Source organism: Delphinapterus leucas, chromosome 3, assembly GCF_059928025.1.
Source record: "Delphinapterus leucas isolate spDelLeu-1000000601 "Yukka" chromosome 3, BTC_Dleu_Yukka2, whole genome shotgun sequence".
NCBI classification, from domain to species: Eukaryota; Metazoa; Chordata; class Mammalia; order Artiodactyla; family Monodontidae; genus Delphinapterus; species Delphinapterus leucas.
The window spans coordinates 125,278,557-125,291,944 of NC_143131.1; the positions used below are offsets into that span (position 1 = coordinate 125,278,557).

At 41.4% G+C, this 13,388-nt stretch overlaps 1 protein-coding gene across 1 annotated transcript in view; it reads right to left on the reverse strand.

Annotated features, from left to right (window-relative positions):
* JAKMIP2 (janus kinase and microtubule interacting protein 2) overlaps nucleotides 1-13,388 on the reverse strand; it is a 51,709-nt gene that overhangs the window by 36,106 nt on the left and 2,215 nt on the right. The window contains 1 exon segment of the mRNA XM_089909470.1: nucleotides 2,759-3,256. Coding sequence (XP_089765596.1) covers nucleotides 2,759-3,256 — 498 coding nt within the window.

Here is a 13,388-nt window from a genome sequence, read left to right on the forward strand (position 1 = left end):
CTGAAAACTTTTTGCCATCCCTGGGTGAGGGCTAGTGAAGTTAATATCTATAAACAATCTCTGAAGAAAGCATAGCCATTAGGTAAAACCTTTCTTCTCATTTCATTATATTCCATGAGAATCTTAAAAATGGAAATAGAATAGACACATTTAATGCAAACAATATTATACTGTTCTCCTCTTTATAAAAATGTCTCCTTATATATAACAAATCACTTGGTATAAATCTTTCTTTGCTGTGTTCCTAAGACCAAAATACATATTTATATATATTTGGAACAGAAACTGTATTATACAATCACATCTTCCCACATGTAACTCTCTGTGAGCTACTGCCTCCAAGTCACAGGATAAAATTTTAGATCATTTTTGGGAGGCCATGGTGCTGTGACATCATCTGATAACTTGGCAAGTAATCCAACGCTGTCCTGTTAATTTGGGAGTAAAAGCATTGTCTTCATTTTATCTCCTTGCAGGAAACTTGAGTCCAGTGTTACTCTTATCTAAGTAGCACGTTCCTTTGTTAGATCTGTCATCTATGGTTTATTTCCAGTTTACCGTAGCTCCAGATCTGCATGCTCTTACTTGGTTCTTAAGTACCCTACATAACTGAACTGGCTGGGAAATCACCCCATTACACCCATATAATCGGCCTCGTCATTATAACTGAAATTTATTGATCTTTTTCTACATTCAAGGCATTCAGGGCCTTACATACCTTGTCTAATTTTATAACAATTCTATTATATAGGTTCTGTTATCACCATTTCACAGGTGATGACTGAGGACCCAAAGGGTTAAGAACTTGTTCATGGTCATATGGCTAATAAATGATGAAGCCTGATTTAATATACAGTCTTATGACCCTAGAGCCCATTCTATTTGGCACTATGCTATACTTATGCCAAGGTTATCCTTCCAGCATTTTCCCAAAGTGGTTTTCTGTAGACTATCCAGTACCTAGTGTCAAGCAGTCTCTATTGCATGCTGGTTATAAATATGGACTCTGGTTTCAGAATACTGAAAATCTTCCAAATTTCTAGTTAGATGGGTACATAGCAGAATTCCCTGGGAAAATTTTCTACACAGAATAGCTCCCATTTCTCTCCTTTTCAGTTCCAAAAATAAAACTGGGTGTTGCAGTAAGAACAGGATTAGAAGGAAAAAATGAAGTGCATCTGTATTAATGAAAAAGTTTCCCCTGTTTTTCTGTTTGTACCCAATTTTTGAACCAATCTTCAGACAGATTAGATTTTACATTGTTATTAAGAGGGATTTCATGTCTGCTTCTGCAATGTGCTGGTGAAAGGAAATCATGGAAGAAATTGCAGACCAACAGGTAGATATATTTGTAGATTTTACATTAAAAGCATCGACAAGCAAAAATATATAATGTAAATATAATGTAAAAAAATATTTAATGTAAAGCTTCCTTTTCATTTAAGATTTTACATTAAAAGCATCGACAAGCAAAAATATTTAATGTAAGCTTCCTTACCTACCTGCTGACTCCAGAGTTCACAGTCTTGATTCTTTCTTCATCAGCCATTGTTGTCTTAAAAACCAAAGGCAGGGCAGAGACCAATATTTCTGCACTGTGTTTGGTCTTTATTGTCAACCAATGCGATAGTATGAATTGCAGATAAAGACTTTGGAAAGTGTAGCAAAGGCAACATTTTACAGTCACACTGTATTGCAGTACAAAGAAAATCACATGTTTAGTTTTCTAAAATGTTCTACGATAACCATTTTTTACATAAAATTGAAATCCTAGAGATACTAAGATGCATAATTGGAATTCTTAGAATATAAATGCTTAGACCTGGCACACACAAGAAGGAAGGTGTAGTTTTTCCTAAGAAAATATTTTTAGAGAAGCATAAAGTACACTCGAACAGGTGATAGTTAATATATAACCAAGATATAACTAATGCTAAACATTCTGAATATAGATGCATATAAATACTTCTAAGAGAAGGCCAATCTGCAACATTATAGCTTTCACACAATAATTCTATTTGTTTTACTTTTAAGCATAGTGAGAGACTGACGTGGCTTTTGGTCATACATATTAAAAAGTAAGACTCAACTCAGTAGGGGTTGAAGGAAGTCTTGGAAATTTGTAATAGCAAATAAGCTATTTAGGAATGACATCCAATTTAAGAATTATAATGGCCCCTATTCTGAGTGGCCCCTGTTTATTCTGGGAAAGAAGATCTCTTTGTAAAATGACTAAGGGTTTTATAGCTCTATTTCTTGCTTTCAGACACGGTTCCTGGAGAGAAGACAGGTGAATCCCAGAGGATGTTCCCAGTGGCTGCCATTTTCAGACACCTTGAAAGCCAAAGAAACTTCCCTTTCCCTGGTAAAAACCCCAAAACATTTTATAAATGGGAAGCCTACAAAACATGCTGATTTTGGAAGAGTTCATAATTCAGAATATTTCCATGGACATCCAAGAAAACAGGAGTCATTAAACCCATACTCTCCATACGTGTGGGGCTGGAAGAATCCAGTTTTCATGAGAAAGGTGACTCCAAAATCTTTTACCTTTTACAATGCCAATTTTGGCCTGGGCGCATTTACTTATCTATTGACCTATCTTGTATCTTGGCCATAGCACTAGACAGAAGGAGGGTACTGTTTACAATCCTCTCATGAAAGACACCTTTCATGAAAAAGACACCTTTCATGAAAAAGCAAACCCCAAAGCACTCTGAAGCCTGGAAAGAGAATGGCTCTGCCCTGGGTTACTAACCAGCCTCCGAATATCCCGCTCCGACTCCCACTTGATCTTGGAGATGGCTTCTTGGTGGGACTGATGCTCACTCCTGAGGTCCCCAGCCTTGATTTTATCCGCTTGGATCATATTGCTTAGCGCCTCATCCACCTGCTTCTTGGCCGTTTTCAGGTCCGCAATTTCCTGTAAGAGCTTAAGGCGCTCTGCATCAAACAGTTTCCGGGCCTCCTCGCGGGCCTCGATGGTGAGCGCTGTCCTTACTTTGTCGCTGCTGCCGTCCCGGAGCGCACACAGCGCCGACTTGAGCCTCTGGATCTCCCCGTCCCGCACCTTCACCGTACGGGCCATTTCCTGCTCGTGCTGCTTGATGAGATTCTCCCGCACGGCCTGCAGCTCCTTCATCTTCTCCTCGTGGAGCTTGGCTTTGAGTTCGGTCACCAGGACCGTGTGCTTGCGCTGCTCCAGCTCACGGATCCTCTTGGCTTCTTGAGTTTTCTCCCTTTCGAGTTTAGATACCTGAAGGCAGAGAGGTGAAAGGATGAAAAGAGGTGAGCCTCATCAAACAGGTGTGCTCCTAGGCAGGACTGGCAGCTCAGGCCCCTGTGATCCCTTAATGCCTCATCTCTTTTCAAATTCCAGCCCCCTGTGGAAGGAGCGAGGGGAACCACAGGCCTTTTAATGCTGGGAATACAGTGGGAAAGGAGGAAATACCTGCGGGTGCTTACATTACTTTGTTCAGAAAAATAGTTGATGTTCTGGGGCCTTACTGTTCTGTGTGGTCTGCAGACAAGCAGCACAGCCATCACCCAGGGGCCTGTCAGAAATGCAGGGGCTCCATCCCAGACCTACGAATCAGAGCCTGCAGTGTAACAAATCCCCAGGTGACTGGTGTACATGTTAAAATTAGGAAGCGGTACTATAATAGTCTTCACCCTGGTGAGGAGTTCAAAACAGATCACCTGGAGAGCTTTCTAGACTACACATCCCTAACAAGGTCCAAACTGATAAATGTGGGTGTGGGTGTACTGGGACACCCAGGTTGGTCCATAGTTCAATATTATGATCAGGCTAATAAATTGGTGCCTAAAGTGATAGTATAAAATATTCCTCCGCCCCTTTTTTTAGAAGAGAAGCTAATTGCTGCTAAGGGGGAGGTGAGAAACGAAGACAGTTGATATGTCCTCAACCTTACCTTTCTTACTATGGCAACTTGGTTCCACCCCCAAAATTATTACAGGTACACACACACCAGCCCAAAACCCTGCAGTGCAGGGCCCTGTGCTAAAGGCGAGTTCAGTGGCTGTTGTTATTTCTGCTACATGGGTGTCTGCATCCTTCACTACCCCGTGCTTTTATCTCCCTCTCTCTCCCACCTAAGCCAACACTCCAAGGAATTTAATAAAGTATTCCTTTTCATCTTTTCATCTGTCAGGTATTCTGGTTTAAAAAATTCTCCTGTGTTTTGTACTATTTCTAATGATAATATAGGTCTCTTCATAGGTTAGCAATGGCACTACCTTAATTTGTCTGTGAGTCCATCTCTGATTCAGTAGATCAGGGTAGGGCCCCAGCATCTGTAGCTTAAAAAAGACTCACTAGGCTCTTGTTGTACTGTTCTCCTTCCCCCTCCTCATCTCTGCTGCCTGCCTTTGTTCCTCTGTCTCTGTCGTTTGCACATACACACACACACACATACACCCACACAGTAACCTGGAAAAAGGGAAGAACTGGGCAGCCCCAGGAGTAATATCTAGGTGAGTGATACTGAGTCTCTGCCATTTGTAAAATTAGAACGTTTCATAAAATAATTAAGAGCCCTTCCAGATGAAAAATGTTAAGATCCAAATTCCTTATTGAAGCCATTGTAATTATAATGTAAAGTGTCTGAGATTTCACTTACCTTAACAGTTTACCTACCTTTAGCTAGAACAGGATTTTCTAAGTCCACATGGCATTTTATGAATATTTTATTTTAAAGGCACAGCAATTATTCCCACGTAGGTTATTCTAAAAGAACTCAGGGCACAAGGAGACTTGGCAAAATATGCTGCCAGGCATTCCCAAATGACTGTCCTTGGGTCTTGCCTCCAGCCTAGGCTCAGGTCCCCTCCCGGATGCCCTTTAGTTCATATGTTCTAGAGCTGTGCTGTCCCATGCGGTGGCCACTAGCCACACTGAGCACTTGCAATATTGAAAATCTGAATTGAGCCCTGCCCTAAGTGTAAAATACATACCCGATTTTGAAGACTTAGTATGAGGTAAACATTAATATCTCATTAATAATTTTTACATTGATTACATGTTGAAACTATAATACTTTGGATAAATTAGGTAAAATAAAGTATATTATTAAAATTAATTCTGTTTAGTTTTACTTTTTAAAATTGTGGTTATAAGAAATTTTAAAATCACATATGTGGCTTGCGTTTGTGGCACATATTATATTTCTTTTGGACAGCATTGCTCCAGAGTTCTTGGAGGTTCATTTAATGAACTGAGCTTTCTTCACACTGCTGCTGACATTCTCTTAGTAAAGTCCTGTTATGATCTGATTTATGTGCCAGGACTCCTTTCTGTTGGGGAATAAAATCCCAACACTTCAGCTGCATCTTTCAGCTCTCAGAAGACTTGGTTGGACTTCCAGCTCCCATTTCCACTCCTCACTCTACCTCTCCAGGCACGGGGGATTATCCTATTTTCTGCACATGCCCTACATCGCTGTACCTGTGTGCCTACCTGAGATTCTTCTTCCTGACCTGCCCTTCCCTCAGCTCCTTTTGGGATCCTTTCATTCCTCATGACCCAACTAAATGTCACCCTCTCTGATCATGACACCCCAATCACCCAGGACCAAGCTTATTTCTCCTGCATTTGTCTTCTCAGTGCAGTTTGCTAATACCTCCTTACTGGTCTCTTCCACATTTTTCTTTATGCTGTATTTTTTTTACATACTTGTCTGTGCTCACCACCTCCTCTCCTACCTCACCTCAGACTGGAAACTCCTAGAAGGCTGCCAGTGAGCCTTGTTCATCTTTGTCTACCCATTGGTTGTCAGCACAACACATGATAAGAAGACAAAGCGTACGTGTGGAATTAAAGAATGTAAGCCAATATGTTCCCCTGGCTAGCCTCGTAACCAGAGGCAGGAATAATATATCCTGTCAACGTTTTAGAGAACGAACATAGGCTTGCACTGTTACCCAGAGCAGCCCTCATCCATCCCTTCCCTGTATAAAACAAAAGAAACCCTAACATATAATGTTTGCCTGTCCGCTGTTTGATGTTTCTCTCAGTTCTTCAGTGATGAAAACCTAAATCTAACTTTCCATTTTTCTACAATGAACTGAAGAAGTATCTTCTAGACCATGAGTGGGCAAACAACAGCTCATAGGCCAAATCTTTCCTGCCCTACCCCCAGTCTTTGTTAATAAAGTTTTATTGGAACACAACCAGGCCCATCCATTTCCATATTGCCTATGGCTGCTTTCACGCTACAATGAAGTTGAGTAGTTTCACAGAGACTGTCTGGCCCGCAAAGCCTAAAATATTTACTGTTTTGCCCTTCACAGAAAATGTTTGCTGATTCTTCTTTTAGATAATGCACTTTTTGACATGAGGGGCCTTATTTTTCACTGATTTAGAAACTCTGCAATTTACCTTCCATCTAGGAGCTTGGGGAAGTTAACTTTAGCTTGAGTGACAGGAAACGGGATCATCTTCAATTTCAGCAGGACGTATTTATGTTCCTTAGGCATTTGGACCATTAAGAGCTGATAGGTAACAAGTTACTGAGGGAATTTTAGCAACTCTTCCTAGAACAATAACACGTTCTAGTAAAAATGGATAAAGGGTAATGAATTCTGGGTTTGTATTTTGATTTCATTATCTGCTGTCTCTAAGAAGGTTGCTTTATTCTGAGGATCTTCGATTACAATTTTAAAAATACCTGTAAAAGAATTATTTTTAGGATTAAATTAGATAGTGAATGGGAAAGTAGCTTGAACTGTAAAGTACTATAAAATGTAAGGTAATGATATTACTATTGGATATAAGAGGAGATACTCTTGATCTAAAATTATTTGTCAAATTCTCTGCAGGTGCATTAGATTGTACCACTTTGTGATTCTGTAATTTCTCTCAAATTTATTTATAAACACTAATCTTTTGTGTGTAGACTGGAGAGGAAATGAATGAAAAAGAAAAAAAAAGTGAAAATACAGGTATATGGGAAATATATTCCAGCATGAAGACAAAACTAACACTGGTCTTTTTGTCTATCACATAAAAGGAATCCACAGAACTCAAAGAAAATTCAAAGGTATTGAATTACATTTGGCATTTTTTATGTCTGCTTATTTTGGTTGTCATGGAAACTGTCATTTTTGGCAGGATTTCTAGGTATGATTTTTTTAGGCTTGGGAGAAGAGTTTCACTGTGAAGGAGATACAAAGAATGTGACTGACATCTGGGAGGAAAAAAGAACCAATAGAAATTTTGTAGTAAAATCACTTTCTGAAAATTATTTGCAGCTTAGATTGCACCACTAAGGAAATAGATCTTAATATCTTAATGTAAATCATGTATACGAAAAGATGAAGAACTACCCCTGAGTAACAGTGAAAAAATGTGAAGATGATAATACTTTGAAATGGAAAAAATTATTTATTAATTGGAGAGAGAATCAATTTTGTTAGTGGAAATGTTTAAGGAGAAAATTTTCAGCTCGATCACGTAAATAGTAAGCATTTATTGAGGGTTTAACTTACTATGTATGAGTTAGGCAATTTTTTAAAGGCTTTACACCTATCAGTACATTTAACCTCCTAGGCAGCTCTATGATGTAGGTAGTATTTCTTGCACCTGAATTTCTGATGAGACAAGTGGGGAACAGGCTCTACATAAGCACAACATAAAGAAGGCTGATCAGAGTCCAGTGTGGGCCAGGAGCCAGGTCAGGTCAGATCCCAGGTCTCCTAGTTTGCTCTGAAACCTTGGGCAAGCTGGGGCCCCTGACTCAGCCTCAGTCTCATGTGTAAACTAGAATTGGTGATAACCTTCTCATATGATTGTTGCGAGGACTGACTTCCATAATGTAGCAAAAGTCCTTTGGAAAGGCTGGAACACATGGGAGGTTAATAATTATTAATACATGGTAGGTACTAGATATTAATTTTGATGAACATTATAGCATATATTAACATTATATCATGCAATGACATACTAATACCAACAACAACATAAATCTTAATACCCATATTATGGTAGTAAGACAAATGTTACTATTATTACATTATCAAGACCACAGCAACTATTTTCCTAATAGAAAGAGATGTTCAAAGATAACATTTTCCTCAAGATGTCTTGAGTTCCCTGGTGGCATCTAATCTTAACTGGGAAGACACCTGGATTATGTGTACGAAGAAGGACTGGGGGGTGGGGTGGGACAGGGCCAGGGGGTGAGCACTAAACAGAGCTTTGAATGGTACACTTCCCATATCCCTTTTACCCCAGAGGTGTTTTCCAAAAAATAAAATAAAATAAATAAAGATCATTAGGAAAATTTAATCCGGCTGGGGAAAGCTTCCACTATGACAGAAGGAAGAAAATTCATGACTAGCCCTCCCAGGCCTCACATTATAATTTCTTCTTCTGTCTTCATTCTGTTCTGGCCTTTGAAAAATGCCACTGTAAGTTCTACCAAGATAAAGAGGGTGGTGTTTGAGCTTTAATGTGACCTTAGAAATCTAGGATTAAACATTGGACAGCCTGTCGAAGATAAGGAGGATTGAGAGGTTATCAAGACAAGACAAGTTAGCAAAAGGTTCAGCTTGGATTATCTGCATCGGATGTTGCTGGAGATCTAAACTCATGGTAGGCAGGCAGGGATTTTCATGGGCACTGAGTAACTCTCCAACAGGAGATGTGAAGAGGGAAAGGCTGCCGCCACATCTCTCCCATAAGGGAGATTTTTTATACAGCCTGGGGAAGTAATAAAAGCTTCTCTCTTTCCATTTCTTGCTTTTAGCTACTTAGGCTTCCTGAAAATAAAACTAAATTTGCAGAAAGCAAGAAATACTGGATGCCCAGTGTGGTCCCTGAACCTGGAAGCTCTAGAGTACTAGCCTGAGGATAGAGAAGGTTGGCTGGTTTTCTGAGAGTGCCCTGGAGGCAACAGAGTGCGGTGGAATAAGACAGCATTACCTTGATCACCGCCTTGGAGAAGATGGGAATTCCCATTTTGGCTGCTCTACTAGTTGTGTCACTGGGAGCAAATGAGTTACATGGTTAGAACTCATTTTCTTTCTCAGTGAAGTCAGAATAGTATCGCATGCTGCCTTTGTCCCAGGCTCTCTGTGAGGACTGCTTTGTAGTCTGAAGGGCTGTCCAAGGTGGCAACTGCTGTCTGGAGCCGACTCCTCCCAGAGCCTGCATCCCAGGCCTGTTGCCCCCCTGCCCCTACCCTTGGAGCCCTGTCCTCTGCTCCTGCTTCATCCCCTCTGTGCCTGTGGGGTTCACCCTAGCTGCAGGCTGCCTCTGAGGGAGAAGACCAAACCCTGGGGAATCAGGTGGGTGGATTTCACATCTCACAGCAATCCCTGGTGTGCTTACACACCCTGATCAGCGGATCATGGTGTCCACGGAGCAGACAGACAGGGAAATACCATGGCTTAATGGCTCAGTGCTGCTCTAAGAAAAACAGACCTGGGTGGAAATACTTTCTCCACCCAGGCTTGGGGTTGCCCACCTAAATAAATACTATAATGTACTTATCCCTTGGGGTTGTTGGGAATGTTTTAAAAAGAACCATGGAAATTCATTCAACAAGTAGGACATGTCTCCTACATGCCTGGCAGCACTGCAAGCTCTGGGGATACCTTACTTAGGGGATCCCTTAAGCAGACATGGTCTCTTACCCATAGAAGCATGTATTTCATTGGGGTGGGGGCAGCAGGCAATAAACAAGCAAATAAACGAATAACATAACTTCAGACAGTACAGAGCCCTGTGATTGAAGTATTACAGGGAGATGTGATAGAGTACATGGAACTAGGGGAACAGTGTCATCTAACTCGGTGGTCAGGGAAGGGTCCCGAAGAGCTAAAGCAGTTTCCTTTCCTAACTAATCCCGACTGTTTTGCAAGGACCTTAGCTCTTTTATGTTGTCTACAATCTGCTTGTTTTATAGATGCACAAGTGCAGGCCCAGAAATGACAAGATCATCCAGCATAAAGACCTTACCCTGGGCTTCCCTGGTGGCGCAGGTGGTTAAGAATCCGCCTGCCAATGCAGGGGACACGGGTTTGAGCCCTGGTCTGGGAAGATCCCACATGCCGCGGAGCAACTAAGCCTGTGCGCCACAACTACTGAGCCTGCGTTCTAGAGCCCACGAGCCACAACTACTGAAGCCCATGTGCCTAGAGCCCATGCTCCCCAACAAGAGAAGCCACTGCAATGAGAACCCTGTGCACCGCAACAAAGAGTAGACCCCGCTCGCCACAACTAGAGAAAGCCTGTGTAAAGCAATGAAGACCCAACGCAGCCAAAAAAATAAGAAAATAATAAATAAATTAATTAACTAAAGAAAAAGACCCCGCCTTGTCTTCTTTCCTATCCACTACAGGCTCTTCACAGTTATATCCTCTTGGTCCTTATGCCTGGAGTCCAGTCAAAATGACCTACCTATCTGCATGGTTATTCCTATCAGCGATTGGCCAATCTTTTAGATAATTTCTACTCACCAGAAGTTGACTGTATCTAGTAATTTTGTTTCATTTCCCTGCAGTGGAAATGCAGGCATCTGTGGGAGAAGGATAGGCGTATGTTTCCCCTCCCTCTCCCACTTTGTTTCTCCATTTGAAATTTTGCACAATAGTGTAAAGAAAAGTTCTTACATCCTCTCTTCCTCTGCCTAAACTTTTCAGTATTTTCCAGACCTTCACATATTTTAAGCATAGGCTTTGCAAGACATGGAAACAACCTAAGAGTCCACTGATGTAAAATGGATAAAGAAAATGTGATATCACACACACACACACACACACACACACACACACACAATATTATTCAGCCATTAAAAAGGAAGGAAATTCTGTCATTTGCAACATTATGCCAAGTGAAATAAGTCAGACAGAGAAAGACAGATACTGTGTGGAATCTAAAAAAAAAAATTAATTAGAGCTCATAGATACAGGGAACGGACTGGCGGTTGTGGCCAGAGGCAGGATGTAGGAGATGGGAGAAATGGGCGAGGGGGGTCAAAAAGTACAAACTTCCAGTTATACAATAAGTAAGTTCTGAGGATGTAATGTACAGCATGGCGATGATAGTTAACAATCCTGTTAATAATATTTGAAGGTTGCAAGGAGAGTATATCTTAGAGGTTCTGATCACAAGAAAACAAAATTTTGTAACTATGTGAGGTGACCGATACTGACTAGGTTTATTGTGTAATCATTTCACAATTTATACATATATCAAATCATTATGTTGTATACCTAAAACAAATACAATGTGATATGTCAATTATATCTCAATAAAACTGGGGAAAAAACATATTTTTAAAAAGGAGCATTGGCTTGGGAGGAGAGAGAAGGGGAGTTGAAGACTCAGCTCTGTCACCGACTAGCATGTGACTCTGGGTGAATTGCTTTACCTCACCAAGCCTCGGTTTCCTTATCTGTAAAATGTGGATCACAACAATGCCCACCTCAGAGAATGGTAGTGAGGATGAAGTGAGATGACTGAATTATAACACAACATGTTTGACACTAACTCCTCAAAAAATAACACACACATACTTAGGAAGTAAACATGACTATTATCCTATATGACAGATGAGGGAAGGAAGATGCAGAGGGATTTCATAACCTGCTCAGGGTCACTCAGGCGCTAAGGGGAAGAGCTGGGGTTATGTCAGGAGGAAATGCAGTTCTTACGGTGTGTGACAGAGAGTAAACATTCAAAAAAGTCTAGCATTTGTGACTCTGCTCTACTACAATGTGTTCTGCAAATGTCAATGGGATGATTTGTCTTTCTGGAAAAATGAGTAATGCCCCATTGCTCCAAAGGTTTCTGCTCTTTAACTAGTCCATTCCCCAGTGGCTAAACTGTCATTTTATCATCATAGCCTTGGAGCCAAACTAAGAGTGTGAATTCACATGTTGGCATTGTTCATATTCTCTCTCTTAAAGCTTGGGCCTTTGGAAACACAATCGTATTTATTTTAATAAAACTGCTTTATGACTTGTTTGCCCTCTAAATTCCCTTTGCTCTTTGGGGAATGCTGCTGACAGGCAGTGAGGCTTTGCTGTGGCCCCTGTGCTGGGATTGTAATTAACTGCCGCGGAGAGGGAGACTGGGGAGGGGGCAGCAGAGGGGACAATAGGGCAGTGCTTTTATTCCAGGGTCTGGCTTCTCGTCTCTTGTCAGAGGAAAGGGAGATTACCCCTGACCTGCTGGCTTAGACACCAGGGCCAGGCCCTGGATAAACAGGCAGGATAAACAGCTCTGTCCAAGGTCAAGAGTTACTCCTTTTAAAAGGCTTGAATGAAAAAAAAAAAAAAGGCTTGAATGTGTGGAAAATGGCAGGGTGGGGTCTGTCGGGCCTCTGCCTCTTTAAAATCTCATGAGTTTGCTCTCTGTAAATCAGCGGCAGGTTATGGTTGCCGGTCTTTAGACGGATAGGTTTCTTCCCGTGAAGGTAGTTTGTCATTCTGTTGTTACTACAATTAAAGGACTCTGCCGGGCTTCCCTGGTGGCACAGTGGTTGAGAGTCCGCCTGCCGATGCAGGGGACACGGGTTCGTGCCCCGGTCCGGGAGGATCCCACATGCCGCGGAGCAGCTAGGCCCGTGAGCCATGGCCGCTTAGCCTGTGCATCCGGAGCCTGTGCTCCGCAACGGGAGAGGCCACAACAGTGAGAGGCCCACGTACCGCAAAAAAAAAAGAGTCTGCCTCCCTTGAAATGTTATGTTGCCCCAGGGAAAGTTAAAACCAATGAAATGTTTATAGGTTGTCAACCTGGAAGGAATCGTGGAGTGTTTGTCAACATGAAGGCAGAGAGCCACCTCCGTGGGGACTGTCTGGACTGTTTGCTGGAATTGCGGTCCTGAACCTTAACCCACCTACTTTATCACAATCCTTGGGTTGTGGGCCCAGGGATCTCAATTTTTAATAAGTTCCCTCAGGTTATTCTAATGCCCAGTGATGCTTGAGGGACACAGATATGGAGAAACAGATTCAGTCACTGAATTACAGATCGAAATACTGAAACACTGAAATTTGTCCCCAAGGAGAGATAAAGACAATATTCTGGTTTTCTGACTCTTACACAAAAGTTTTTGGGTTTTGTTTGTTTGTTTGTTTGTTTTCATTTTGGGACATCACAGTCCTTTTAGCTTCGTGGAAACTATAATATCCTTCAAAAACTTTACATTGGTGTCTGGTTATCCAAGGTCAAGGCTTAGCTGAGACAGGAGGCCAGGAGCTTTGGCGAATCCAAGCTTTATTATTGCTCAAACCAGGAGAAATAGATTTGGGTGAAAATAACTAATTAAAATGTAATAGCAACGTCAAGGAAGAAGAGGTAGATTAAAAGGAATAAGGATATCTGTTGGTTTGTGATCTATAGCTTGATCAAGAACATTTCC